Below are 27139 nucleotides of genomic sequence, written 5' to 3'. Positions count from 1 at the left end.
AGGGTGGGTGGGAGCCATTGTCCATAATGGCCTGCAGCTTAGACAGTGTCCAGCTTAGACAGCATAGTCCGGCAGATGTTGAAGAACCTGAGGCACCTCATAAAACAAAGACGACTGTGGCCCTTCCTGTAGAGGGCGTCATTGTTCTTAGCCCAGTCCAGTTTATTGTCAATATACAGACCCAGATATTTGTAATCCTCCACAGTGTCCACACTGATGGATACAGGGGTCATCGGTGCCTTGTCCCTCCTCTGGTCTACCACCAGTTCCTTTGTCTTTGTCACACTGAGCTGCAGGTGGTTCCGCTCGCACCATGCGACAAAGTCCTTCACTGTTGCCCTGTACTCTTCCTCATCACCCCTGCTGATACATCCAACTATTGTTGAGTCGTCAGAAAACTTCTGAAGGTGGCAAGTCTCTGTGCAGTAGCTGAAATCCGTGGTGTAGAGGGTGAAGAGGAAGGGAGAGAGGACAGTTCCTTGTGGAACTCCAGTGTTGCTGACCACTCTGTCCGACACACAGTGCTGCAGGTGTACATACTGTGGTCTGCCAGTCAGGTAGTCAACAATCCAGGACACGAAGGGGGCATTTACTTGCATCACTGTGAGCTTATCACCCAGAAGAGCAGGCCAGATGGTGTTAAATGTGCTGGAGAAGTAAAAAAACATGACCCTCACAGAGCTGGCTGGCTTATGCAGGTGAGCGTATACTCGATTGAGCAGGTAGATGATGGCGTCTTCAACTCCCAGGCGGGGCTGATAGGCAAAATGGAGGGGGTCCAGAAAAGGCTGGAGGACCAGCAGCAGAGGAGTGGGGGGTGGGGTGGGGGGCAGAGCCTGCAGTGTCAAATCTTTTAAAAAACAGATTTAGCTTGTTGTCCCATCCATGCTGCCATCTACTCCTCTGTTGTTACTGGACCTGAAGCTGGCGATGGTCATCAATGCATTCCAAACCTCCCTCATGTTGTTCTGCTGGAGTTTCCACTCCAGCTTCCTCCTATATTTGTTCTTCGTCTCCTTGATAGCTGTCTTCAGTTCCCTCTGGATCGTTCTCACCTCCACTCTGTCTCCAGCTCTGAAGGCCCTCTTCTTCTTGTTGAGGAGAGCTTTAATGTCCTTTGTTACCTACGGCTTGTTGTTTGGGTAACATTTAACAGTCCTGGTTGGGACAGTGTAGTCCACACAGAAGTTAATGTCCGTGATACGGAGTCCATGTGGCTCACAGAGTGCCGGCCAATCAGTAACCTCAAAGCAATCCTGCAGTGCCTCATAAGTCTCCTCAGACCATCTACTCACTGTCCGCATGGTCACAGGCTGACTCTTCACCAGTGGCACATAACAGGGACTGAGGTTCACCAAGTTGTGTTCTGACCTACCCAGAGGGGGGAGGGGGGAGCAGCTGTATGCGTCCTTGACATTAGCATACAGCAGGTCCAGTGTTCTTTCCTCTCTGGTGGGACAGTCCACATACTGAGTGAAGTTTGGTAGTGTTTTGGCCATAGTGACGTGGTTAAAGTCTTAAAGTCACCCGATATGGCGACAAAGGCACTCGGGTGTTGAGTTTGGAGGCGCGCTATAGTTGAATAGTTGGGGGGGTGGGGGGTAAACGGTCATGATAATAGCATGCGAGTACTCATGTGGTAAATAATATGGCCTGAGTCCAACAGCCAACAGCTCAATATCCAGGCATCATGCACGTTCCTTGATGGTAATGTGACCAGGGTTACAACAGCGGTTATTAACTGGCACAGCGAGCCCTCCTCCTTTTGCCCTCCGCTTACCGCTCACAGTGCAGCCCTGGCCGGCCTGAATAGTCTGGAAGCCATCGATGGAAACATTGTCATCTGGGATGTCCTGGTGTAGCCACGTCACGTAAGCACATTAGACGACACTCCCAGTACTCCCTCTGACTCCTGGCTAGTGCTGTTATCTCGTCCATCTTATTAGCCAGCAACCTCACGTTGCCCATGATGAGGGAGGGGAGACGTGGCTTATATCCCTTCTTCTCCATAAGCCTCCGCCGTCTCTCCCTCGCTTTCCCTGTGTGCTGTTTTGTTCCTCCTCTGCATGCCCTGTGCATCTATCTCCAAAGCTCTTCGGGGATGTTCGTTGTCCTGGTCACCATGTTGACCGACTTCAGTGTGATCACTTGATCCCGGGTGTAAACAAAGCGGCCATGCTGCATCGGACCAGGAGAGTGAGTGAAAGAAGCACTTTCATGGTGAAAAAACAGACCAAGACTCTCTCTACTAGCAAGTTTCGAGAGGGCACAGCTTCCCTAAGTTGCCTCGTCAAATAAATAAACTATTACAAAGGTAAATAAAATTTAAGAAGAAAAACAAAGAACACGAACACGAGCTACTGTAGCAGGCAGCATGCATGCACGTGCATGCGCACAAATAGCTATGTAACATAAAAAAAAATACATGCCACAACAACTAAACGTGGGTTTTTTTTGTATTTAGTTTGACCACCATTTGCCTTTATTATAGCTTCCATTCTCATCAGGTGACCTGCTATCAGGTTTTCTAAGAAATCTGCAGAGATGTTTTTCCACCCATCCAAAAAACATTCTTAGGCATTAGTTGCATTTTCTGCTTCTCACAATCCCAAATACTTTCAGTGATGTTGAGGTGTGGACTCTGGGGTGGTCAGTCCACCTTCTGTTCTTGTTTCCTTTTCTCAGCAATGGCTTCCTGACAGCGACACATGCTGTAGGGATGGTCAGAAACAGCTGTGGATTTTTTCAGAACTGATGCTACAGTGGAGCTTGACTTTCTCCTATCTGATAGTGTCGGTTTTTCCCATTCTCTCTATATATTTTAACAACTTTTGAACTACAGTTTTGAGAAACCCTACCTTCTATCCTTTATCTTCTATCTCATCTTCTCAGAAGTATGAGAAAAACGAAACATACTTACACATACCTAACTGCCATTTTAACTGCCCATTCTATAGTGCCCTACGATGGACTGCCAACCTGTCCAGGGTGTTTCCTGACTTTCATCCAATGACCGCTGGGATAGGTTCCAGCTTCCCCCCATGACCCAGAAGGATAAACAGCTCATAAAATGTGTGTCTGTGTTTATGTAGTAAAATAATCTTATTCTATTTGTAAATAACATCCATTTATAAATATTTTAATTGTTTATTTTACCAGCCAGATGCTCAAGAAAAATCAGACTTTATTGTTGTGGGGTTTGGCAAAACTCAATATCAAACAATTAGTCATGTGACAACAAAAACAGGTGAACCAGGTTAGTATTCGAATGAGTGAAAATGATAATTGGAGTGCTGTGGAGCAGACACGTGATTCTCCAGAGGACTCTGGGAGATGAAGTTCATACAAGCATTAGAGCTAAAGAGATGCATAACAATTTTACTGTCAGAGGGGAAATGATCTGCCTAAGGGGACTTGTTGAATTATATGAATAAGCCATCAAAATGCTCGACAATGTAACACAAATCCAAAACTCTAACCATCACTGTCTAACAGTACTGGTATTAGGATGAGACAGACTGAGAGAATGTCTTACCAAAGCTGATCTTATTAAGTTTTCATTCTCCACCTCAGTAAAGAAAGTAGTTTCAGTTATTTTCAGGTCTTCTGTTATACACAGTTGACTCTCATACTCCACCAACACCATGTAGTGACAATGAATTCCTTCAGATTCTTCCTTAACTAACTCTTTCACAGATGTGCAGGTTAGTTTGCGAGCTCTGACTGAAGAATTAACAAAAGTGTTCCACAAAAATATGCAGTCATCAACTGTCCATTGACTTCTATCATAAGTGTGTTTTGAGTCTGCAGGTTTTCTGTTCTTTTGTAAAATACAAAGAAATGCAATGTTACTCTCTGTGGTAAAACATGCTGCAATACAAATGAAGCAGATTAGGATGAAAAATGCCAGAGTAGTCCTTTAATGTAGTAGACGTTTGCAGCACAAAGAAGAAAGGGCATGTGAAGGACTGTTATGTGATGAAAATTATTAGTGTGGCATACGTGTTATATTCAGTAAATGCAACACTCTGTTTGATTAACTGCCAGGCACAGCCAAACTGTAGCAGTGCCACTGCATTTGAGGTAAAATGACCAGTCATCTCTATAACACACCCTACCAACAGCAGGATTGTCATAATTGTTCAACTGGCCTTTATTTTCAGATTCTACCAACGCAGTTCATGTGTGTGTCTCTATTTGGCCACTTTGGGTGTAACTTAATTGTCAATCTTTACATTTGTTTTAAACTTGCTCAATGCTACTAGGATTACAACTCGGTAGATATTGTAGATTTGGGCTTTTTCTTTATGAATGGTGTTGTATGCATCTAATTTCATCAGTTTTTCTATAGTGTATAATGTTTTATTTTATACAACAGTTAGTTTGTAGTTGAGAAGCATTCTACAGTTCTTCCACAATCTCTGTATTATTCATCTGAGCACCCGTTGCTAAGTTACAACTTACTTTATGCTTCAGCTAATCATTATTATATCTCTGTAGCACACATAAATGTGCACATGTTGCTAAGCAAGATTTCCTGTGAGCAACTGTGATGGAACAACTAAATAAACCAGAACTTACAAGAAACTAACACAATATAGTTCAGCACATTGCAACAATAACACAAAAGGCTACCACTTTCTTTGGCAGAAGGAATTTCCCATTTGTTGAATAAAAACAATAAAACACTCAAGGTCTTATGTTACTGTGAATAATTGATCTTATCTCATGCCTGTTACCTGAATCACAGCCGTGATGTTATTTGCAATAACACGCTCCCTCTTGTGCTCTATCACTTAAGTAAATGTGTACATCTCTTTTACCATTTAAATGCTCGTAAGTGCTATTGGAACTGTTTCTTTTGTTCACTTTGTCAGCCAGATAATAGATGGACAGTATGTACGCCTTGGTAGCATCTATCTGAACTGACCCTCTGTTTTAAGCACTCTTAAGTGCTACTCAAAATTACAGTCCACTTACGGATATTCAACTGGAAACTCTCAGGGCGTTCTAGTCCTTCAGATGAAGCTTAATGATTTCTAGGAACAAAAAATTCCTACCTGTCATTTTGTAATAGAATCATCAGTACAAATATTGTAGTAATATTCTTATTTCATTATTACGTTTTGGAAGGAAATAAACAGGGTAAAACCTTTTTTTTCCCTGTGGTGTCTAAGCAGATACAGGAAAGAAAGCCCTCTCATTGGTTAAGACTTGAGGAGCTGGACAAAAGTCCTTACCTGTTAGATTAACTGCCAATATAACTAGGAAGTGTATTAAGTGGAATCAACCAATTCTGTTTTGATTTACAATGAGTGGGAACAATTTTGTGAGAAATAGGTCATGCTAGCACCTTCTGGAAGCCCTGAATATCTCACCGACTATGAATATAAGCCATAGGGTTTTAGTCAGCTGTCAGACTAAAAACTGCTACAAGGTAAATCTTCAAATAAAACTTTTAGAATGTGTTTCAAATCTCCATGTTTAATATAAAATGGCTAAAATGTTCATGTGCACCAGCCTTCATGCTAACATAATACTGTAAGCATTGATGAAATCTTAATGAAGCAGTGATGAAATCTTGAGATTAGCTGGACCAGTTTTAGCCGTCATTAAGTAAGGACTAAAAGATGCTAAATAAGTCAATCAGGATATAGAACACATCTTAAACATTGGTGTAGTCAATGTGGTCAGATCTATGAACTGTAATTTGATTGGTTGGTTTATTTTCATCCGTTTCAATGAATACCACCATGTTAGAGTCTGCTATAGTAATTTGCTGACATTCTGATATGATTAGAGGTAAAAATAGACACACTGTGTTTTAAAACTCCTGTGAAATGTTGAGTCTGACCAACATTAGCACCATGTGCTCATCTAGCAAGACATATTAACTAGCCTTGGATAAAGTTTGCTAACACTAGCTCTGTGAAATTAGCAGTTAAGTAGGCTATCAATGTTTTTGTAAATTAAAAATAAGAATCAGAAAAAAATTATGTTAACTATTTAATGTTCAAGCATAAATTATTTTGCAATTATTTATGTCATGAGGATGGAAGAGAGAGAGAAGAATAAAGGAGTTGTTTACATGAGCTCATGGGTCTCTGATTCACCCTCATGGCAATACAAACCAATAAACAAAAGTTTATTTGATGTATTGTTAGCACTTTTTCTTGGGACTTCTCTGCTGATCTTAAAGTATTAGCATCTTGGAAGCCACAAGATGCTACTTATAACCTATAGAAATAAAAAAAACTGACAATTATACACTAATGAGATGATTATGATTTTAGGTAATTAATGCATGTTGGAAAAACAAGGCCATAAAGTGCTTATTTTGCATTAATATAAATATAATGCAGTTACTGGAGTTAACAGACATCCAGTTTTGCATTAATACAGGTCAAAATGAATACAGCTGAATACATAGTGAATAAACCATTCAGCGGTGTCTCATTTGGACTTTAGTGAACAAAGAAAAGGCCTTTAAAACCCCCTAATATATTTTCTTTAAAATGCAGTGTTCCGGGTTATATTTTCCTGTACTGTGTTGTGTGGAACGCTATCCTTGACTTGCTTCACCTCCACATTCAGCTGCCTCCCTGTTCTTTACATTATGGTCATTCCTCATTTCCTATTACTTTACCATTCATTTTTACTTCATGTGTCCCTCTAAGTAATGCAAAGATCTTCAGGACTGATTTTACTAAGAGTTACTGTTCCTTCATTGCTCTATTCTCATTTTTGCCCCTCAAGCAGCACAAAAATATATAAATACAGCCCAAGAACTCTTTATTTAAAGCGGCACATTGTAAATCAATAGATTATTGAACTGACAATTAGTCAGACTAATACATCAGCAGTACATATTGCTTCTCTATAGGAACTAATGACACACTGAACTGAATCAGTTAACCGATTACTCAATTACTAATGACTAAGTACACAATCAGTCCCCAAGTAATTACTTATGCTTAATGAATAGTTAATTAATACTCCAAGAATGGGAAAAAAATGACCTATGACTATTACTGACTTAATGACTTAATAATTTGTTTGGAGACCCCTAATGTGAAGTGTTACCATGATATTCATGTGTAAGCAACACTTGCTTTAGCCTGATTGCCTTATATGCCCTTGTATTGAAACCTGGAAATCTGGATTGGACTATTTGTAATCACTTCCAGTCCTCTGTAATCTTACTTCTGCTTTCAAGATCAAGCACAAAGAAAGCAAGCAACCAGGATGCATTTAACAGTCTAATTGGGGACCACCAAAGAGATTTACACAACAAAGCTAATTAGATAAGAAATCAGACATCTCTGAGATATAAACTTTGAGATATGAACCTCCATCCTGTCCAAAACAAAATTAAAATTGACTTATTCAGAGCTATAAGAATCAATCGATTACCATGAAGTGCAGCACTGCTCACTGGTTCAGCACCATGGACAGCAACAATTTGAATTCATCCATGCAGATTTACAAAGCTTAATCAAGAGAAAAACAACAGAAATAAAGAAATAAATAAAGACTTAATTACTTTTTTATTTAAGCAAGGAGCTACATGGCATGAAGGATCCATTTGCTTTGATTGGGTTTTTGATCAGGTGCTGCATGTATAAAACTTATAAAACTTTACGCTAAGACTGATGTTGCCGCCGAGATTAGAGATTGTGACACTTACATGCCTCACTCGAGCGCACGCCTCGGCTGTAATTAATTCTGTCTTTGTTCTGCCCCCAAAAATGAGCAGATTCCTAGTTTTCCATACAGCCAAATCAGCACTTTCCCAAAAGCCGTAATTCACTCTCGGAGAAAGCGAGTGTGAATATCGGTGAATTTGTATGCATATTTCATTCTGTCATAACAACAAGTATATGACAGGACATGGAGCAATTATGAAGGAGGGAGAGAGAGAGAGAGAGAGAGAGAGAGAGAGAGAGCGCAAGAAGACTGGGAGATAGAGTGTGTAGAGACAAAGAAAGACAGAGTGAATGTACAGTGGTGCTTGAAAGTTTGTGAACCCTTTAGAATTTTCTATATTTCTGCATAAATATGACCTAAAACATCATCAGATTTTCACACAGGTCCTAAAAGTAGATAAAGAGAACCCAGTTAAACAAATGACACAAAAATATTACACTTTGTCATGTGTTTATTGAGGAAAATGGTCCAATATTACATATTTGGCAAAAGTATGTGAACCTGTAGGATTAGCAGTTAATTTGAAGGTGAAATTAGAGTCAGGAGTTTTCAATCAATGGGATGACAATCATGTGTGAGTGGGCACCCTGTTTTATTTAAAGAACAGGAATCTATCAAAGTCTGCTCTTCACAACACATGTTTATGGAAGTGTATCATGGCGTTAACAAAGGAGATTAATGAGGACCTCAGAAAAAGAGTTGTTGATGCTCATCAGGCTGGAAAAGGTTACAAAACCATCTCTAAAGAGTTTGGACTCCACCAATCCACAGTCAGACAGATTGTGTACAAATGGAGGAAATTCAAGACCATTGTTTCCCTCCCCAGGAGGGGTCGACCAACAAAGATCATTCCAAGAGCAAGGCGTGTAATAGTCAGTGAGGTCACAAAGGACCCCAGGGTCACTTCTAAGCAACTGAAGGCCTCTCTCACATTGGCTAATGTTAACATTCATGAATCCACCATCAGGAGAACACTGAACAACAATGGTGTGCATGGCAGAGTTGCAAGGAGAAGCCACTGCTCTTCAAAAAGAACATTTGCTGCTTGTCTGCAGTTTGCTAAAGGTCACGTGGAGAAGCCAGAAGGCTATTGGAAGAATGTTTCGTGGATGGATGAGACCAAAACAGAACTTTTTGGTTTAAATGAAAAGTGTTATGTTTGGAGAAAGGAAAACACTACATTCCTGCATAAGAACCTTATCCCATCTGTGAAATATGGTGGTGGTAGTATCATGGTTTGGGCCTGTTTTGCTGCATCTGGGCCAGGACGGCTTGCCATCATTGATGGAACAATGAATTCTGAATTATATCAGAGAATTCTAAAGGAAAACGTCAGGACATCTGTCCATGAACTGAATCTCAAGGGAAGGAGTGTAACAGCGAGGGAGCGGACGCATGTGCGGAGGTAAGTGACTTTTATTGAGGGCAAATCCAAAATCAGGGTCGTAACGGTCCAGCGTCATTGAGCCAATGCGGAGAGACTGAGGTTCAGACATGACATATAACAGACACAAAGCAACACAGAGCTTCAAATGGTACAAACACGACGAGCAACAACGACCAGTGAAGACAAAGTGCAAACACAGGGCTTAAATACACAGGGATAACGAGGGACAGGTGCAAACAACCAGGGGCGGAGTTACAAAACCAAAACAAACACATGGAACAAACCAAAACAAAAAAGCACATGGAGTGGGAGGAGCCAATCATGACAAGGAGGGTCATGCAGCAAGACAATGGCCCTAAGCACACAAATCGTTCTACCAAAGAATGGTTAAAGAATAATCCCATCAAAATGTTGTGGAAGGACCTGAAGCGAGCAGTTAATGTGAGGAAACTTTGTTTCCTTTGTATAAATACAAACTTCCTTTGTATTGTAGTGTCCTGCTAGTGGTTCGTGCTGCCATCAGTGTGCGGGTGGCATGGTCATGCAGAGCAACCATGCGAGGAGGCTCTTGGAAAGTGCTGTGTGTGGTAGGAGAGACATTTTTTGTAAATGAGTTGTTAGTTTAATGCGGTGGTTTGTGCTATTCTGTGGGCTGTGGAGTAGTTGTTAGTGCCAACCATCAGCTGAAAGTGTTTGGAGTGGAGTGACCTGCCTGGTATATCAGCCATTTCAGCAGCAATGAGTGGTGGCTCTCTCTTGCTGCCTCTTCAATAAAAGATTGTTTGCTTTTAAAGCACCATGTTTCGCATATCTTCTTTGCGATGCCACAATATCACTTACTAGAAAATAAGGAACTAGTAATGTTGGGCACACCTAATGTTTTTTCTGTCTCTCTGAGGGGTGTGTTTTGTTTTTACAGCCTAATGATGGCTCGCTTCACTATAGTGAAGTCCCTTGAGAGTTAACAGCAAAACTCCAAATACCAATGCCACTTTTAATCTCCTTACCTGTAGGTGATATAATGAGGGAATAACATACATTTGGCAATAGAAGCTGAGCAGCCAACTGTCCAATTATTTTTGAGCCCCTAAAATGAGTGTAATTATAAAGATGGCTGCAGTTCCTACACTGTTCACCCGATTGGGATGTAAATACCCTCAAATTAAAGCTACGAGTCTGCAGCTTGAGCTCATATTCATTATTTATTTGGACCCCAGTTTGCTGAGTTAGACAGCTAAAATAACAGTAAATTTGTCAAGACTGAATATTTTTGGACCTGACTGTACATACTGAGACAGGGGATGAGAAAGACATACACATACTGAGAGAGAGAGAGAGAGAGAGAGAGAGAGAGAGAGAAAGAGAGAGAGAGAGAGAGAGAGAGAGAGAGAGAGAGAGAGAGAGAGATAGAGTGAGAGAGAAAGAGAGAGAGAGTGTCAGTGTGTGTGTGTGTGTGTGTGTCTGTGCGCGAGCGCAGCTGTGTTGGTGACGGCAGTAGGGAGGAGGAGGGATGGAGGGAGGAGGAGGAGGAGGATGGAGATGGAGGGAGAGATGATGGAGGCGCAGCGCTGCAAACGCACACAGAGCACACACAGCAGCAGCAGTGGCAGCGGCAGCTCTGATACACCGCCAAACCGAGCTTAACACACACTCTCACACTCACACACTCTCGCTAACACACTCACACACTCAGGAGGGGTCCGCGAGGCGATCCGGAAGGGATGCGTGCTGAGCTCGGACGGTAGGAAGCTTATTTTTTTTCTCTCGCCCCTCGCGTGCAGCCTGAACTTCACTCTTCAAGTCCATTCTATCCATTTCTATCAGCATCATCATGTGCGCACGGTTTGGCTTTGCGTCAGAGAGCAGGGTAAACGCAACTTCGTCTCGTTCCCGGTCGGACGATGCGCGTGCACCCGAGGCTGATCGAATCTTTTTGATCTCGCGCTCATCTGATCATCAGCGGTTTGTTGATTTGATCAGTACGTGATCTAGAATTGCCTTACGTGGCGCGCGGGAAATCTGCTAAACGCGAGAAACGGGACGAAGGGGGTTTTCTGGAGCGCGTGCAACTTTTGGCTCCGCTTTGATGCAGCGGGCTGCATGGCTGATGGATGGAGCCTCGCTCACGCGCGCACGAGCACAGTTTAGTCTTTTGCTTTTTCCTTTTCGATCGCGCGCTGCATATTTCATGTTTAGCAGCTTTGTGCGTGCGCGGACTAGGAGGTGTGGGGGGTTTGTGTGTATGTTGGGGGGGGGGTTTAAGAAGTGTGCACGCGCCATCGAGCTGCCATGCACGCATGCTTGCCGGTAGAGGTGTGAATAATTTTTGGCACCCGCTGGCTGTGACTTGTGCCGTTGCGTGCACTCAACACCGCCACTCCAAACGTTCCTCGCGCTTTGGGGGGTTTTATTTGTTTGTTTTTTTGCCGGGGTGCGTGGTGGGGAGAGGGCACGGGTAAGAAGTGTGCATGCAGAGTTAATTTTATGCCATGCAGAGACAGCTCGTGCATCATGCTGTGAAAAGGGTTTCGGCTTTTTGGCCCCTTGCACGCGCCTAGTGCTTCATTTGCTGATCCTCATTTGAACGTGCATTTTATTTATTTACGTTGTTTTTATTTATTTATTTTTTGCGCCGTCCTTCTCCAAACTTGCCCCGTGCACGTGCCTAACGTTTGACTGTTTCTCACCTCCCCCAACTATGCATGCTTTGTCCACGCCAAATTGTTTGTTTTTTGCACCCACTTCAAAACAAACGCTTCACTTTTTACCCCCACCGTACACTTCACACTTTAACCACGAGCCCCCAAGGATGCATCGTGCACACTCCTAATATTAGATTTTTTGCTGCCCCCAAACAAGCAGTTAATCATTCACCTGAAAACTTATTTCATACTGCCCCCCTCCAAAAAAACAACAACAAAAAACCCTTCCACTTGTTGGACCCTCTTAACACATGCCTCATTTATCATCCCCCAATTATGCACTCCATTTTATACCCCTCCAAACATTTCCTACCACTTTCTTAATTAGTGCTTCATTTATTGTCCCCAAATCATGCACTTAATGTTTGCCTCTTCAAACATGCACTTCATTTGCTGCCCCTCTAAACACTTGATTCATTTATTGCCGCCAAATATGCCTTTCATTTTAACCCACCTCAAAAAAGCCTCACTTTGCCCCTCTAAACATACGCTTCCTTTGATGCCTCAAAAAACACGTGCCTCATTTGCTGACCCCATAAACACCCACTTCATGTTTTGCCCCTCCTCCAAACATTTACTTCATTATTGCGCCCCTTTAAACATGCATTTCATTGCATGATGCACGCGCATCAAGCTTCACTTTTGGCCCCTCCCCCAAACATCTGCTACCCTCTTCTAAATACACGCTTCATTTGCTGCCCCTAAAATGTGCACTTTATTTCCTGCCCCCCTCTAAACATGTGATTCATTAACACATTCATATAATGCCTCCCTGAACACACATCATGCACGCGCCCAATGCCTTTTGGTGCCCTTTCTCCAAACGTTTACTTAATTATTTCTCCACCTTTAAACATGCATTTAGTTGCATGATGCACGCGCATGCTTGCTCACTGTGTCCTATAAGCATGCAATATGCCTATGCACGCGCATAATGCCTCAGTTTCCACCTCAGCCTCCAAACATCAACTTTTTGTCACACACACGCACACACACACACAGACACGCACGCGCACACACACACACGCACGCACGCACACACACACACACGCACGCACGCACGCACGCACACACTTCTCGAGTCTGATGCTTCTCATTTCTTTCACTCTCCCACTTTCCTCCCCTTTACCCCCTCTAGTGATCTCTCGCGCCGATGGGGATCGAGGCCGTGATGAGCGCGCGCACGGGGCGCGCCCTGTCTGACCAGTGGGCGGACGGCGTGGCGGTGCGTCCGCGCACCACTGAGCGCCACATCACGGTGCACAAGCGGCTCGTGCTGGGCTTCGCCGTCTCCATCCTCGCGCTCATTGCCGTCACGGCCGTGGCTGTGGCGCTGAGCGTGAAGTTCGAGCGCTGCGTGGGAGACCAAAACGGAGAGGGACACGGAGACGCGAACGCGCGAGCCACGCCGGGCACGAGCAGCGCCACCGGCACGAGGACCCACGACGCGCGGACGAGAGGGGACGAGGACGTCGACGATGACGACGCGCGCTTCCCGTGGCGACGCGCGCGCCTCCCTACGGCGCTGCGCCCGCGCCACTACGAGCTCGCGCTCTCCGTACACATGGACAACTTCACGTTCGCCGGGCGCGTGAGCGTCGACGTGGAGTGCGTGAACGCCACACGCTACGTGGTGCTGCACGCGGACGGGCTCGACGTACACACCGTGGCCCTCGTGCACGCGGACGGCCGCAGGGCCGGCGCCGGCGCGGTGCGCGTTCACAGGCACTTCGCGTACGCGCCCGCGCAGCTCTACGTCATCGCGCTGCACCGCGATCTCAAGCCGCTGCGCACCTACAGACTGAACATCAGCTTCCAGGCGCGCCGAGAGAACGAGCTGCTGGGCTTCTTCCGCAGCTCATACCTGTTGCACGGAGAGAGGAGGTAAACAAGCACACCAGGGCGTGAACCCACCAGTGAGACCACTTTAGTTCAGTTATCTAGCACATCCTGTACTTCTTTCACTTATCTTTTCTATTTTCATCATAAGAAAAGGTTGCTTTTGGTTAAAAAAGTTTTTTTTAATACTAGCTAATACTACTCACTGTAAATATGATGATTCTGAGGTGTTCAGACAAGTTCTGGTGCAAATATCCGCTTCAAATTGTACACACATAATGTCTTTTGAAATGTAAACAAAAACGTGTGCATTCATAAGCACAAACAAAGAGAGCCCCTCACGTGGTGTTTTGTTACACACCTCTACAACCTAAGACCAGTTGAAACCGTTTGCGTTGAAGTACCTGTAGTTACTGAATGATAAGCCTTCGTATGTAATAAGCCTGGGAGTCTAAGGGGTTAAAAATGTTTTAGACACCGCAAATGTCCCCAAGGTTACGAGGGTCTCTCTAAAGGACTTGTCATTTTAAAAGCTTTTAATGGTTTTCAAGTTAGCAGACTGGCTCGCACCTTCATTTCCGTCTTGAGTTGTTTTGACGTGTGTTCTGGGTCATTGTCTTTTCAATCTTCCATCTTCTCCCCTTTCTTGGCCAGTGCGATTAAAGGTGTAGTAAGTGAGTCTGGAGAATGACCTTTGATATTTATACTCAACAGCAAAACAAATACACCCCTCCCTTCAGTTCTCCTTCTGCAGTAGCACTCAAGGAGCTCCCCAAATTCATAGATGCACATTACCAATACAGATGACACTGGATGAACAAACTTGGTCATTTTCTGGGTCTTTTTGGACATAGAATCCAAACGTTGTATAGACAAATACAGTGAATGACATGGTAAGTAATGTAACTAATATTAGTTAAGTTGTGGGTTGGTAAACCATCTCTACAATTGCTGCTGCAAAGATGCCCAGTTGGGATTAGCTATCACAAACATTACCAAACAGGACAAAACAATATTGACCAATCGGTTCTGTGCAACAGCAAAAATAAGTTAATAAGCTAATAAGTTAAGTTGCCCACATGTCAAGCAGAAAGAAACATTCTCATTCTTTTCATGCATGAAATCAGCTCTTTATTTACCAGGTTCATGTTTGAATTTTCCCATCCCACCTTAAATCGCGCAGCAGTTTAAGTTGGAATGGAAGAAATGGCACAAGAGGCTGTGAATGTAACTGCTGCACCATTTAAAGTGGAATGACAAAGTTCAAATAAGAGGTGCCAAAATGAAAATGTGGCACCTTTTAAGGTGGAACAATTAAATTCAACCAAGTGGCACCTGAATGTAACTGCTGCACCATTTAAGGAGGAATGGAAAAATCGGAACAAGAAACTGGTGAATAGGAATTCAACTTTGACCTCTATAACTCATCTAAGAACTCCTTTCTCAGGCTTTGTCCTTCAAATCTTCTCTACTTTGGCTGTTTCTCAGCCATCTCCCCTTCTTGATAATGCATGTGGTTCAGCGCATAGACGCTCCTCTTCCCCCTATCCTGTGCACGAGCATGAACGCCCCCTGTCCCTGATGGCTGGACAAAAAACAAAAGTGTCTGAATACTTGTTCCCCCTCACTCTGCTTTGGGGAATCTAGGCTGAATTGACCAAGGAAGTTGACCAAGTTATGAGAATAGAAAAATCGTTTTTGCAGTGATAGTGTGAACATCAAAAACAGAAAGAAAAAGCTGAAAGTTTATTAGCCCCATGGCTCGTAAATCGGATGGAGATTTTATGTAGTGTGTGATGGCATTTGAACATGGCATAAGGATAAAGATCATGGAGAGAACGGCTTCATATGGAATGTAGAGTGAACATAATCCCAAATCCCCTTGATGAGTCCAATTTAATCCGGCAACAGCCTCTCACTTTCTCCTGCATGCATCTCCTCACAGCATCGTTGCACTGTTCCATAGCATCTTGTAGCTTTTACAATGGAAAATGAAATTAGTAAACCTAACATATATATGAAAAAATATCTGAGCGTCGAACCCAACAGAATAATTTAAATTAGTGTTTTTTAAAATAATCATCCACTACAGTACACTATTGTTTCTGTAGCATGTCAGTGTCACAGTAGTGCTGAGAATAGTACCTGCTCTGTGGTGGTCCTGTGGAGGTCCTGGCCACTGAAGAACAGGGTGAAAGTCTCTCTTTCTTGCCCTCTCTCTCTCTCTCTCTCTCTCTCTCTCTCTTTGTATGTCTCTCTGAACATTGATGATCAGAAGGAACTCTTAACTAACCCAGTTTTTTTTTTTACTGGGGAATGCCACCTTTTTTTTAATTTCTGTAAGTGACTGAGATGCAAACAAAGTAATTCAAAATGGTTTGATGTGAAATGCTTTATGGTAGAGGAACTAAAATTTATTTCAATATAGGACCACTTTGTAGCTCTACACTTACAGACTGTAGTCCATCTGTTTCTCTGCATACCCTATTCACCAATGCTTAAGATCCCCACAGGACCACCAAAGAGCAGGTATTATTCGTGTGGCGAATCATTCTCAGCATTGCAGTGACACTGATGTAGTGTTGTGCTGGTCCGAGTGGATCAGACACAGTAGTGCTGCTGGAGTTTTTAAACACCTCGGTGTCACTGCTGGACTGCATATAGTCCACCAGCCAAAAATATCCAGCTAACAGTGTCCTGTGACCACTGATGAAGGACTAAAGGAACACTTGAGCAACACTGCGCTGCAACAGATGAGCTACTGTCTGTGACTTTACATCTACAAGGCGAACCAACAAAGCAGCACTGCTGTGTCTGATCCACTTCCACCAGTGCAACACACACTAACACGCCACCTCCACGTCAGTGTCACTGTGGTGCTGAGAATGATCCACCACCCAAATAATACTGTGGTCCTGTGGTGGTCCTGACCACTGAAGAGCAAGGTCAAAGGGGGCTAACAAAGTATGCAGGCAATTGTGCATTGTTCATTGTTAATGAGGCAGCTGTGTATAATTTGAAGTTACTGCCAGTAAGTGCAAAAGCAATGTATCTGACCATTTTCGCCTTTGTCATGCTCTAATAATGAATGATTGATAGCTGATCAGAGCTGATTGTCCTTGTAAGGAAGGCTTGTTCTGCTGGGTAGTTTGTTATTCATGAATCAGGTGGTTCATTCATGTGACATGTGTCATTATTTATTAGCTATGCAGGCTGTTTAGGACACAAGTTTGTTCACATTAATGGCAGATATAAGTAACCTACCTACACAAATGTGAATCTTCAAGTTAGAAAGATCTGAAAAAGAATCTTTAGGTGCTATTTTGCTGTACAATGCCCTGCACATACCTCTCCACCATGGGTGGATTAGAAAATACATTTTAACCGAACATATTGTTAAATCATGTGTATATGAAATGTGTATTCATATTCTTAATATAATACTTTCTGTGAGGGAGCTTTCAGGAGATGTCTGGTTCCCATCACCACCACTGGGAACAATTCTGACGTTATATGATTTCCAGAAAGGAACGTTTCACATCAAAGTGCTTTGAATGACTTTGTTTTGCTTCATTTTAACGAGAACATTTAAAAAAAAATAGGCAGAATTCCCCTTCAAGGAATATGTTGTACCTCTGAGGATACATTCACATTGTTTGCACCTTAGGAGGCAAATATCTGCCTGTGCAGTACGCTTTTTTCTGACAGTGTACCCTGAATGGTAACTGTCATAGATTACTACAAACATGGATCAAGAATTTAATGTTCAGCCTAAGTTAGTTTTTGTGCTCTTTTGCCAGTCCTATTTATCCAGACACTATTCAAAAAACAGGGTTAAGCAAACCTTAGCTTCATAAAAAGTAGTTGATGTTGGTTTCTCTATGTGCCTGTGAAGTCTGTTACAGGTTGATGATGAGAAAGTGCCCAAATTCACTGGTTGTACCATGTGATAAAACCTGCTGCTGGTATGCAAGGATAAACATGCTGGATGACCAGCTAAACCAGCACTCGACCAGCGAAACCAACATGGACCAGCTTATGGAATGTATCCTGGGCTGTACTTTTGTGTTAGGCAGGAGAATGTTTTTGTTTTGATAAGCAATAAACTTTTTGAACCTAGCCAGATATTGGCTACTAGAGTAAATTTATGGACCAGGAACTTTAAAATGGTCATTTACTTGAGAAAACAAACAAATTAAAAGAAGTGAATTAAAGTACCTTACCTTGTAATAAAACGTCTGAACATTAAATTAATGTCGAGAGATTTTGTTACAATAGTTCTATTGCATTCCTCTGGAAATTTTCACACAATGTGAAGCACAGCTGTTGAGCTCAAATGATGTAGAACAATAAAAAAGGCAAAACATTGAGATACTTAGTTTTTTTTTGACAATGACAATATTCTCCACTCATTATTCTATGTTCAACCATCAGCAATTGCTAAGTGCTGCTAACTAGGACAGTCGCATGCTCATGCTTGTCGTAGTGATAACACTAGCTAACTATCAGGCTGAGTACACACACCACAGGTGAGGTTCAATTCCGGCCACTGACACAAGAGGACACAAGACACAAGAAGCTCAAATGACTTCAGGTTAGAGTGTCATTCGTATGAAATACAGCTAAGAAACGGATAATGTGGCAGCATTCATAGGACAGATATAAGCAGGCTGATACATACGCTATGATTTATCATACGATATGATTTTAGCAGTAATAACTGAGAGCAGAGATGTGTGGCCTGTAGAAAACAGAATGAGCATCAGCAAAGCCTCTGGGTATTTCAGGCGCAGCTGTCACACACAAAAGCGCCTTTACCGCGGTGAAGGATTCATTAAGCATGAAACACTGGTAAAAAACTTTAGAACAGACTAGACCGCACATTCCACTGCTTTCATATGGTTAATGCCTGTAATGTGCTGCTGAACAACGGCACCTAAAGTGTTATTGACTTGTTATTTTAAGTTGTTATGTCCTCAGGTGTTTTTCCTTTGTGAATACTCCATAGTTTCGTATCAGAATCCTTTTTACATATCACTTAGTTTTTTAGGTGTTATTTGGGTTTTTGTATGTGGTGCCCTCTGTCTGTCCCTCTCTCTCTGTCACTGTCTCTCTTTCCCTCTCTCTGTCTCTCTCTCTGTCCCTGTCTCTCTCTCGCTCTCTCTCTGTCCCTGTCTCTCTCTCGCTCTCTCTCTGTCCCTGTCTCTCTCTCTCGCTCTCTCTCTTTCTCTCTATCTGTCTGTTTTCCAGCTCTCTTTCTCTCCTTTTCTGTTTCTCTCACCCATTCCCTTTTTTCTCACTCTCATCTCTCTCTTTCTCTTCTTACCTCCCTTTCTCTTACACTTGCTTCTGTCATTTTGGTTTTTTTATGAATCCCTTGTCTTTTCTTTCTTTCTTTCTTTCTTTCTTTCTTTCTTTCTTTCTTTCTTTCTTTCTTTCTTTCTTTCTTTCTTTCTTTATCTTCATTTCTCTTTTACTTGCTTCTTTCTTTTTGTCTCTGGATCTTCTTCTCTCTCTCAGTCTCTCTCTTGCTCTCTCTCTGTATCACTGAACACTGATGTTAGACAGCTTGTCCAGACTTCAGTACTTTTTGTTGCCTCAGGCTTCACCTGAGCTTGGAAAATGCTTGTGCCTTTCTTACACCCACAGGGAATCCTTCACTCCTCCATATCGCTCTAATACTTTCTTCGATCAACCTGCGACCCCTTCACCCAGGCAGCAGCGGACCCCAGTGAATGTTTGTGTTATAGCCAGTTTATGCTCCCTTTCAACTGTCAGCAGAACATTCATAGTGTGTAGTAAAATCCTGCCTCAAAGTTTTAAGGGTTTGAGAAACTTGAGTTTCGTGCAGCGGTTCTGCACTGTGTGAAGTTCCAAGCACATTCTGTGCCATGGGGCGATGCTGGCAAGCGATTTGACACAGGCAAGCTAATTGCAACAGTGCTCACATCTCACTGATCTTGTTTTCTACAGGGAACTGTGGAGTGACGCTGTCTGGCAGAGGTGCGTTTTGGCCAAACGCTCTGCTTACAGTGACTTTAAGATGGCAGTCAGTGTTGATTGCTTTAGAAAATTCAGAACAAGCACTGACAAACCAAATTACCCAGCATGAACTGATTTATCCATGCTCCACAAATGCATTCCTTTGTAGCTACCATTGCTAGGTTGGACAGGCTTAACAGAATGATGCAAAAATGGCATCCCATTCAATCTAATGAGAAACTGTAGCACAAGATCAGTGTTAAATGAACATTTTAGAGTGTGTTATTGAAAATAATTTCATTATTTTATATGTATATGTAAAGTAAAACTAGTAGGAAAGATTTTTTTCTTTTGCATAATCAAGCTAAAATTAGCTTAGTGCTAAATGCTTTCTAAGCTTTTATTATTTCCAACCTTCCTTGTTTTTCATTTAAGGGATGTGTCTTCAACTTAGACAAATGCAGCCACTATTAACCTCATAAATGGCCAGGGCCAACCGGTAGGCCCAAAGGTTTATTACACATCTCTATACCCTAAGAATGGCATGGCCAGTTTGCATTAAAGTCTCGGTAAACTTGTTTAATGATGGTGGTTGACAACTTTCTCCATTAAGAGATACTTTAGATACTCTGTTCTTGAATGATGAAGTGATAATGCCACAGACATCACAAAGAAACAAAAAGTGACCTGAGAAATATTGGAGTAGCCCACTTCCATCAGGGTGAATTCTGAACTTTACCCTCCCCGGAGCATAAATTTCCATGTTGATTAAAAAGAACCACTATTGTGAGACAGAAAAAAAACAGCATACTAAGCAAGAATTCCGGCTTTGTGATACAGACCCCAGCCTCAATGCTCTATAGTGACTCTAAACTGAATAATGAATAGGCTTGTAAGCTTACCCAGTTACTTTAGTGTGATATGACGAATCAACAGTGTGGAAACAGGGTCAGAGTGGAAATGGTGTCTAACTTTGAAAGATCATGATGTATTTGATGTTTTTTCTCTCAGTTTAGGTTCCAGTTATGCATCGGACACACAAGACAAATCAGATTTGACTGGCTGTCCAAATGTAGCCTCGGTTACAGTCTAAAGCTTCCATCTTTTCACATCTGTTTAGTGTCCCTTCATGAAGTCTTGCACAGAGACACTGCTCCAGTGAGAATGAGGAATAGTTCTGGGCAGCATGTTTCCTCCATTATACTCTCAGACTGGATCTTTACTCATGCTTTGGAGACTTCCTAGTGGGGGATCTCCATCAAATGGTCAGCTGGTGTCCTGGCAGAAATCCTGTTTACCAGGAGTGGGGCATTTTTCTCAGTTGTACTCTGTAGTGGTGTGTAATGCATCTGCTGCTTAATTATTTGGGTAAACGTGCTGTTTTTGCTGATACAACCCTTTCTAGATGCCCCTGAGTTGCCAGTTTATTAGCTACCTGTACGTTGTATCTACATTTATTGGCTATTTTGTGAGTAATACCTACCATATAGGTGAGCTTTGTAGGTTTACAATTATTAGCTGTAGCCTAGTTTACATTGCTGCACAATTCATCTTGCAGTCTCACGCAGAGACACTGCTCCAATAAAGAGGAGGAGAAACAGTTCTGTGCAGCAAGATTCCTCTATTATATTCTCAGAATAGTTCTTAATGAATGCATTGGAGACTTCTTAATGGGGGATCTCCATCAACGTCATCAATGGAAAGATACCAGCACAGCACTAGTTATTTTTCAGTTGGTAGACCATTCGTAGCACATAAGGGACACGGACATGGTGGTGGCATGGTTCTACTGGCATTTGTTGCCAAAGTTATTACACACATCAGTGCCACTGCTAGGTTAAGGGTGGATCACTGCTCAAAAATATCCAGCCAAGAGCAGTCCTGTGGACAGAAACTGATCATTGACGAAGGGGTAGAGGATGACTAACACAAACTGTGCATTAACAGATCAGCTACAGTCTCTAACTGCAGTGTGTGCACAAAGTCTAAACTCCCTCTTTCTCTTACAAAAATGGTTCTATATAGAACTGAACAGTGTTTTTCTTACTCATAACAATAGTGCAACTTTTTGCTTTTGGTGCTATATAGAACCATTATTAGATAAGTTCTCTAAAGAACCAAATGCAAATGATATTTACCATAGTAAAAGACCATTTGACCACACAAAGAAACATTTAAATCTTCAAATATCAGGATCATAAATATTAACATTGTCATTGTCACATGCTGAAAATGGTACAGCACCCATATAATATCTCAACAGTCCTATGGTGGCCTCTTTCAGAGGGGACCCGATAAGTTGTACAGCAATTAATAACTGTTAACTTACAAAGGGCACCTAAATGGTAGGTGTTTCCAATAAAATGGCCAGTAGTAGATACGAGTGTAGATACGAGGTTGGTGTACTTAATAAACCAGCAAGGTGTTTAATCATTTCTACAAGACCCTCTACATAAACCACACCAGATTATTTCAAAACACATTCTGACCCTGCTACGGCACAGACAAACAAACAGCGGAGGCAACATACTCAAAGGCATCTGATCTGTAGATGAAGTCAAAGCTGTCAGAAAATCCTCCGAAACCAGAAAGATCACCTGCCTCTTTTCTTCCACCTAGCGTAGTAATAAAAGAGAGGCCATAGCTGTAGGTGGCATGGCAGGAATTCCCCTTCTGTGCTTTGAGTCCGCCTTTGATAGCTCCTAATCCCACAGCCTGCATGGAGACCGTTGTAGCTGTGATGTTGAAAGGCAGCGCTAAAGTTAGCGCTAAGCTTAGGAGGTTTTTTGGCAAAGCCCCTGTGCTCCTCCTCCCTGCACACTTCACCCCCTCCGACTCTCATTGTCTGTCCAAGGCGGCCGAGAAAACTCCTGAATCTGCACTAACTCTCAAGCTTTGTTCAGGTTTGCCTCGTCACGGGCCATAATTACAGCCCAAATGCGCTTGTTTGCAGAAATAATCTCACAGAAAAGCTCACTGGGTCAGGAGATGCGCGTCGCGCCTGTTAGCTTCTCTTTTTGTATCGCTGTAGAAAATGATGGCAGCTGACAGACTTGCCCAAAGACGGGGGCTTCTACTGCCATGTGGCAAGATGCTATAAATATTGCATAGCTCTGTGACTGTAAAGCCATTTTTAAGCTGTAACACAAGCTGTCATTATGTACATTCTTAAAAAATAAAGGTGCCGTAAAGGGTGTTTACAGTGATTCTATGGAATAGAGAATCCTCAGTCTTGAAGGCCCACTGCTCTGCATATTTTGGTGCTTTCCTACCTTTAACAAACCCATTTCGGCCCAGTAAGGAGCTGATAAAGAGTCGATTAGTTGGATAGGGTGTGTGAGGACCAGGGAAAACATTAAACTGTGCAGAGCAGTGGGCCTCCAGGACCAGGGTCAGGAAACACTGCCACAGAAGAACCACTTTTGATTCCCTCATGAACATTTAAATGGATGGTTATTTAATCCTATTGAACCAAGGGTCTCGCTGGGGAGGAATTGGTGCATGGCGCCTTGGCCACAGTGAAACGGATCAACATGTAAAGCTGAGCTTTCTGTGTGCTACCGTGTTTTCTATCTTTATGTACAAGATACACAAGGTTTCCTTTATTGTCAGATGTAATGTGATTCTTTCCAAGTGAATAGACGAAGTACGGTTTGGATCAGAAAACACTGATTATTGTTATGTTTATTCAGAATAGTGATAAAACACTGATGTGTGTGTCTATTTCTATCCATGCATTGTCACACAACCTGTAAAATTTACACTAGACCAGCAGATTAAACAACAGAAACAGACACTTCTTAAAACAGATCCTTAGGGCAGTCATGGGCTGGAGGTTAGGGTTCCAGCCTTGTGACCGGAAGGTCGCCGGTTCGATCCCCAGAGCCGACAGCACATGACTGAGGTGTCCTTGAGCAAGACACCTAACCCCCAACTGCTCCCCGGGTGTTGCGGATTGGGCTGCCCACCACTCTGGCCAAGTGCGCTCACTGCCCACTAGTGTGTGTGTGTGTGTGCTCACTAGTGTGTATGTGGTGTTTCACTTCATGGATGGGTTAAATGCAGAGGTGAAATTTCCCCGTTGTGGGACTAATAAGGGTCACTTAATCTTAAACTGTTGAAGAAAGAGTGTGGTGGGGAAATCCTCTTTTTAAAAGCCTGTTCTGGTGCATTCTCACACTGAAATTTACCTTAAAAACGTTTTTTAAAAAATCTTTATTTTATAGACAACCAATTAATATTAATAATAGGACAATTTAAGAGCTGAAACTTGACTGTTTTTTCTCAGAAGTTTAATTTTAACTTACAATAGGGGTGAAACGTCAGCAGACTACTAGTGATTTGTTATGCTTGTTATGAAGAAAAGGATCATAATATATTGAAACAACATTAAACTAAGATAATAGACTGGTTATCACAATTTTTACAGAGAAAATACTTACATTTGTGGGTTTCTTTGGTCGCTTACACAGTTGTAACTGCAACTTACACCAACTCAGTCCTTAAACCATTTATAACCATTATTAGTTAATATACATCCATCCATCCATCCATTTTCTAAGCCGCTTCTCCGTCAGGGTCGCGGGTAGTTAATATACATGTAAATCGTTATTATTTTTTCTAAAAATTAAACTAACAGCACCATATAAAAAATCTACTGAAAGTTCTATTAACTGGTGACACAACATGTAGGAGCCTTCCAACATGGCAGAGACTACACGAGCAAGCAAAACACCAAACACTGGTCAAATCAACCACTGATACAAGCAAAACATTAAACTACTTCTTTCACAGTGTGATCTGTTCTGTTAATAATGTCTGCTGTCCAGTTACTTTTACTTCAGATGAGTTTGTTTACACACTTAGTAGTTCGTAATGAATAATTTCTAGCAGGCTAGCTAGGTCAGTATCAGCCATTACTTTACATTAGAGTTGCATTAACTAACATGTTAAGTTATCATGGACATTTTAAACTGATCTCGCTGACTTAAATTGCAAGAATGCACAAATAATATTAATTACACTGACTAGACTAGCTGTCTAAACACAAACCTCTACTTTCATTACCAGTTGTGGAGTTTCTTGGCTGCTTTCACATTCTAAATACACTCTGTACTGACCGTCATTACCAGTGAGACTGTCCCCCTGCGGAAATATGTAAAGGTTATATATTAGTCCTGGGCACAGAAACTCAGAAGGTAAGGGCTGAAGGGGGGAAATAGAACTGGCATCATGATTGTGGATTTAATTTGTTTAACAGCATATTATGGACATTCTTATCAAGAGTTGTCTGCAGAGGAAACCAAAAGTTTTGTTAAGGAGTTTTTCATAAGGCAACCACTTGCCTAAGCTGGGATTAGAACCCCAGTCTCCAGTATGCAAGGATGTAGTGTGCCCTACTATCTCACTGCAAAAAGAGCAGTGAGTTATATGCTATTTGAGAGCTCTACATAGCCTGGCACAAATCCCTGTTTTTAAGAAATTTGGTTGAGCAACTTACTTTATGTCAAAAGTGTTTCATTGGTGTTTAAAATAGCCTTATTATACAGTGTGATGCTTTCGTAAAGAGATTGTCTTTGTTTTTTACCCCATAATACCAAGGTACTGAGTCAAAGTCTCTTTAGGCCAGTGGTCACCAACCATCCACTCCACCCCAGTGATCTATTTTCCTACAAATTTGCTTCCAACCTGTATCTGACATGCTGCCTCCTCAGCCCTATCTAACGCTAATATGTTCAATCATGGACTTCTTATGATGTTGGAATGAGGCTCTGCCGAAAGGTAGCTCTCCAGAGTCAGGGTTGATGACCACTGCCCTAGACGATCGGTACTGTGCCCGAGTGGCCTCTGAAGAGCAATGACGTGTGTGGAAACCAAGCTGACCTACAAGTTCTATTCCAAGAGTAAGGCTCAGCTTCATTTAGCTGAAGCAAATCTTTAAGAATGGCCACATAAAACACAATTTTTATACTCATCAACCAGAAGGGCAGGGGCTCACTTGGTCCTTTCCAAATTAGGGTTTTTCATAGAACTATATTTCCAAGCCAAGAACCATTCATGAGCCATTGGTTTTATCAGTGTAGAGTAGCCTAGTATATATATTTGTGCCTGTATTTAAATTCATAGGCTATAAGTCACCAGTTTTGGCACAGTGCAGTTTAGATCATGCAGTATGTTTTTATTCGCTCTGTTAAAGTCTCGCTGCTTCTGTGTGCTGATCAAATGAAGCTGCTTGACTTTAGTCTATTTTTCACATTCATCTTATCTATTAATTAGCAGTGCGATATAAATCCATCAGGTTGTGGGGGAGAGGGAAGTTTTACAGCTGTCTGAACTTATCCGGATTCAGGGCAGTCACAGTGTAACCGTTTTAAAGCAGCTCAGACAAGGTGAAATTACTTTTTTTGCTTGTAACTGATGGTCCACTTAAAAGTTTCCACATAGTTATAACGTTTTCTTTTTTATCTTCACTCTCTTGCCTTCTTCTCATTCTCTTTTCACTCTTTTTCTTATTTTTTCTCTCTCCGTTCTCTATTATCCTCTTGCTTTCGCCCTGTGTTTCTTTCTCTCATTTTTTCTTGTAATCTTCTCTCTCTATTTCTCTCTACTTTTTGCTGCTTTTCACTTTTATCTCATTCTTTTTTCTTGCTCTTTTTTATTTCCCTTTTCTCATTCTTTTTTCCTAATTGTCATCTTTCTCTTCCTTTTTCCCCATTCTGTTGATTCCTTTTTTATCTCCTCTCCTCTCCTCTTGTCTCCTCTCCTCTTCTCTTCTCTTCTCTTGCTCATTCTCTGCAGGTTTCTTGCTGTGACCCAGTTTTCTCCCACTCATGCACGGAAGGCTTTTCCATGTTTTGATGAGCCCATCTATAAAGCCACCTTTAAAGTGAGCCTGAGGCACGAGGCCTCATACCAGTCTCTGTCTAACATGCCAGTCGAGGCTTCCACTGTGGATGAGGATGGCTGGGTGACCAATCACTTCTCCAGGACGCCTCGCATGTCCACTTACTACCTGGCTTGGGCAGTGTGTAATTTCACTTACCGAGAGGCAGTCACAGACAGCGGAGTCGTGGTGAGTCTTTAATGCTTCTGTAGTTGGCTTAGGTTTACCTGAGGAGGTCATTTCTGACAAAGTTCATCAGTTTGAATCTGCAGTATGTCTAGATGTTTTTACAGTTTGACAGTGGTAATTGTGGTGCAATTTTAATCCAGTATAAATGTGCACTGTGTATAACTACATTACTCTGACAGTAATATTTGAAGAGTGATTTTAGTCCAGTAAAAATCTGCAGTGTTTTTGTCTGTGTAATGGGGAGCGAGGGAGCGGACGCATGTGCGGAGGTAAGCGACTTTTATTGAGGGCAAATCCAAAATCAGGGTCGTAACGGTCCAGGGTCATTGAGCCAGTGCGGGGAGACTGAGGTTCAGACATGACAAATAAACAAAAACTCACATGGTAAACCAAAACAGGAACACATGGACAGGACTGGGAGGGGCCAATCGTGACAGTCTGACTGTAATA

The 27139-nt window shown here is 42.3% G+C and overlaps 1 protein-coding gene across 2 annotated transcripts in view; it reads left to right on the top strand.

Annotated features, from left to right (window-relative positions):
• Positions 1–10633: 10633 nt before the first annotated feature.
• LOC108433189 (thyrotropin-releasing hormone-degrading ectoenzyme) overlaps positions 10634–27139 on the top strand; it is a 358559-nt gene continuing 342053 nt past the window's right edge. The window contains exons 1-3 of one of the 2 annotated variants that reach the window (XM_017707605.2): positions 10634–10835; positions 12935–13680; positions 26416–26689. In XM_017707605.2, coding sequence (XP_017563094.1) covers positions 12950–13680; positions 26416–26689 — 1005 coding nt within the window. In that variant the 5' untranslated portion in view covers positions 10634–10835; positions 12935–12949. Of the gene's footprint in view, positions 10836–12934; positions 13681–26415; positions 26690–27139 lie in introns of those variants that run through there. The other variant, XM_037542868.1, reaches the window with a different exon arrangement.

Source organism: Pygocentrus nattereri, chromosome 1 (assembly GCF_015220715.1).
Source record: "Pygocentrus nattereri isolate fPygNat1 chromosome 1, fPygNat1.pri, whole genome shotgun sequence".
NCBI classification, from domain to species: Eukaryota; Metazoa; Chordata; class Actinopteri; order Characiformes; family Serrasalmidae; genus Pygocentrus; species Pygocentrus nattereri.
Note: the sequence above shows the minus strand (reverse complement) of the source record. Positions and strands in the feature narration are given on the sequence as shown.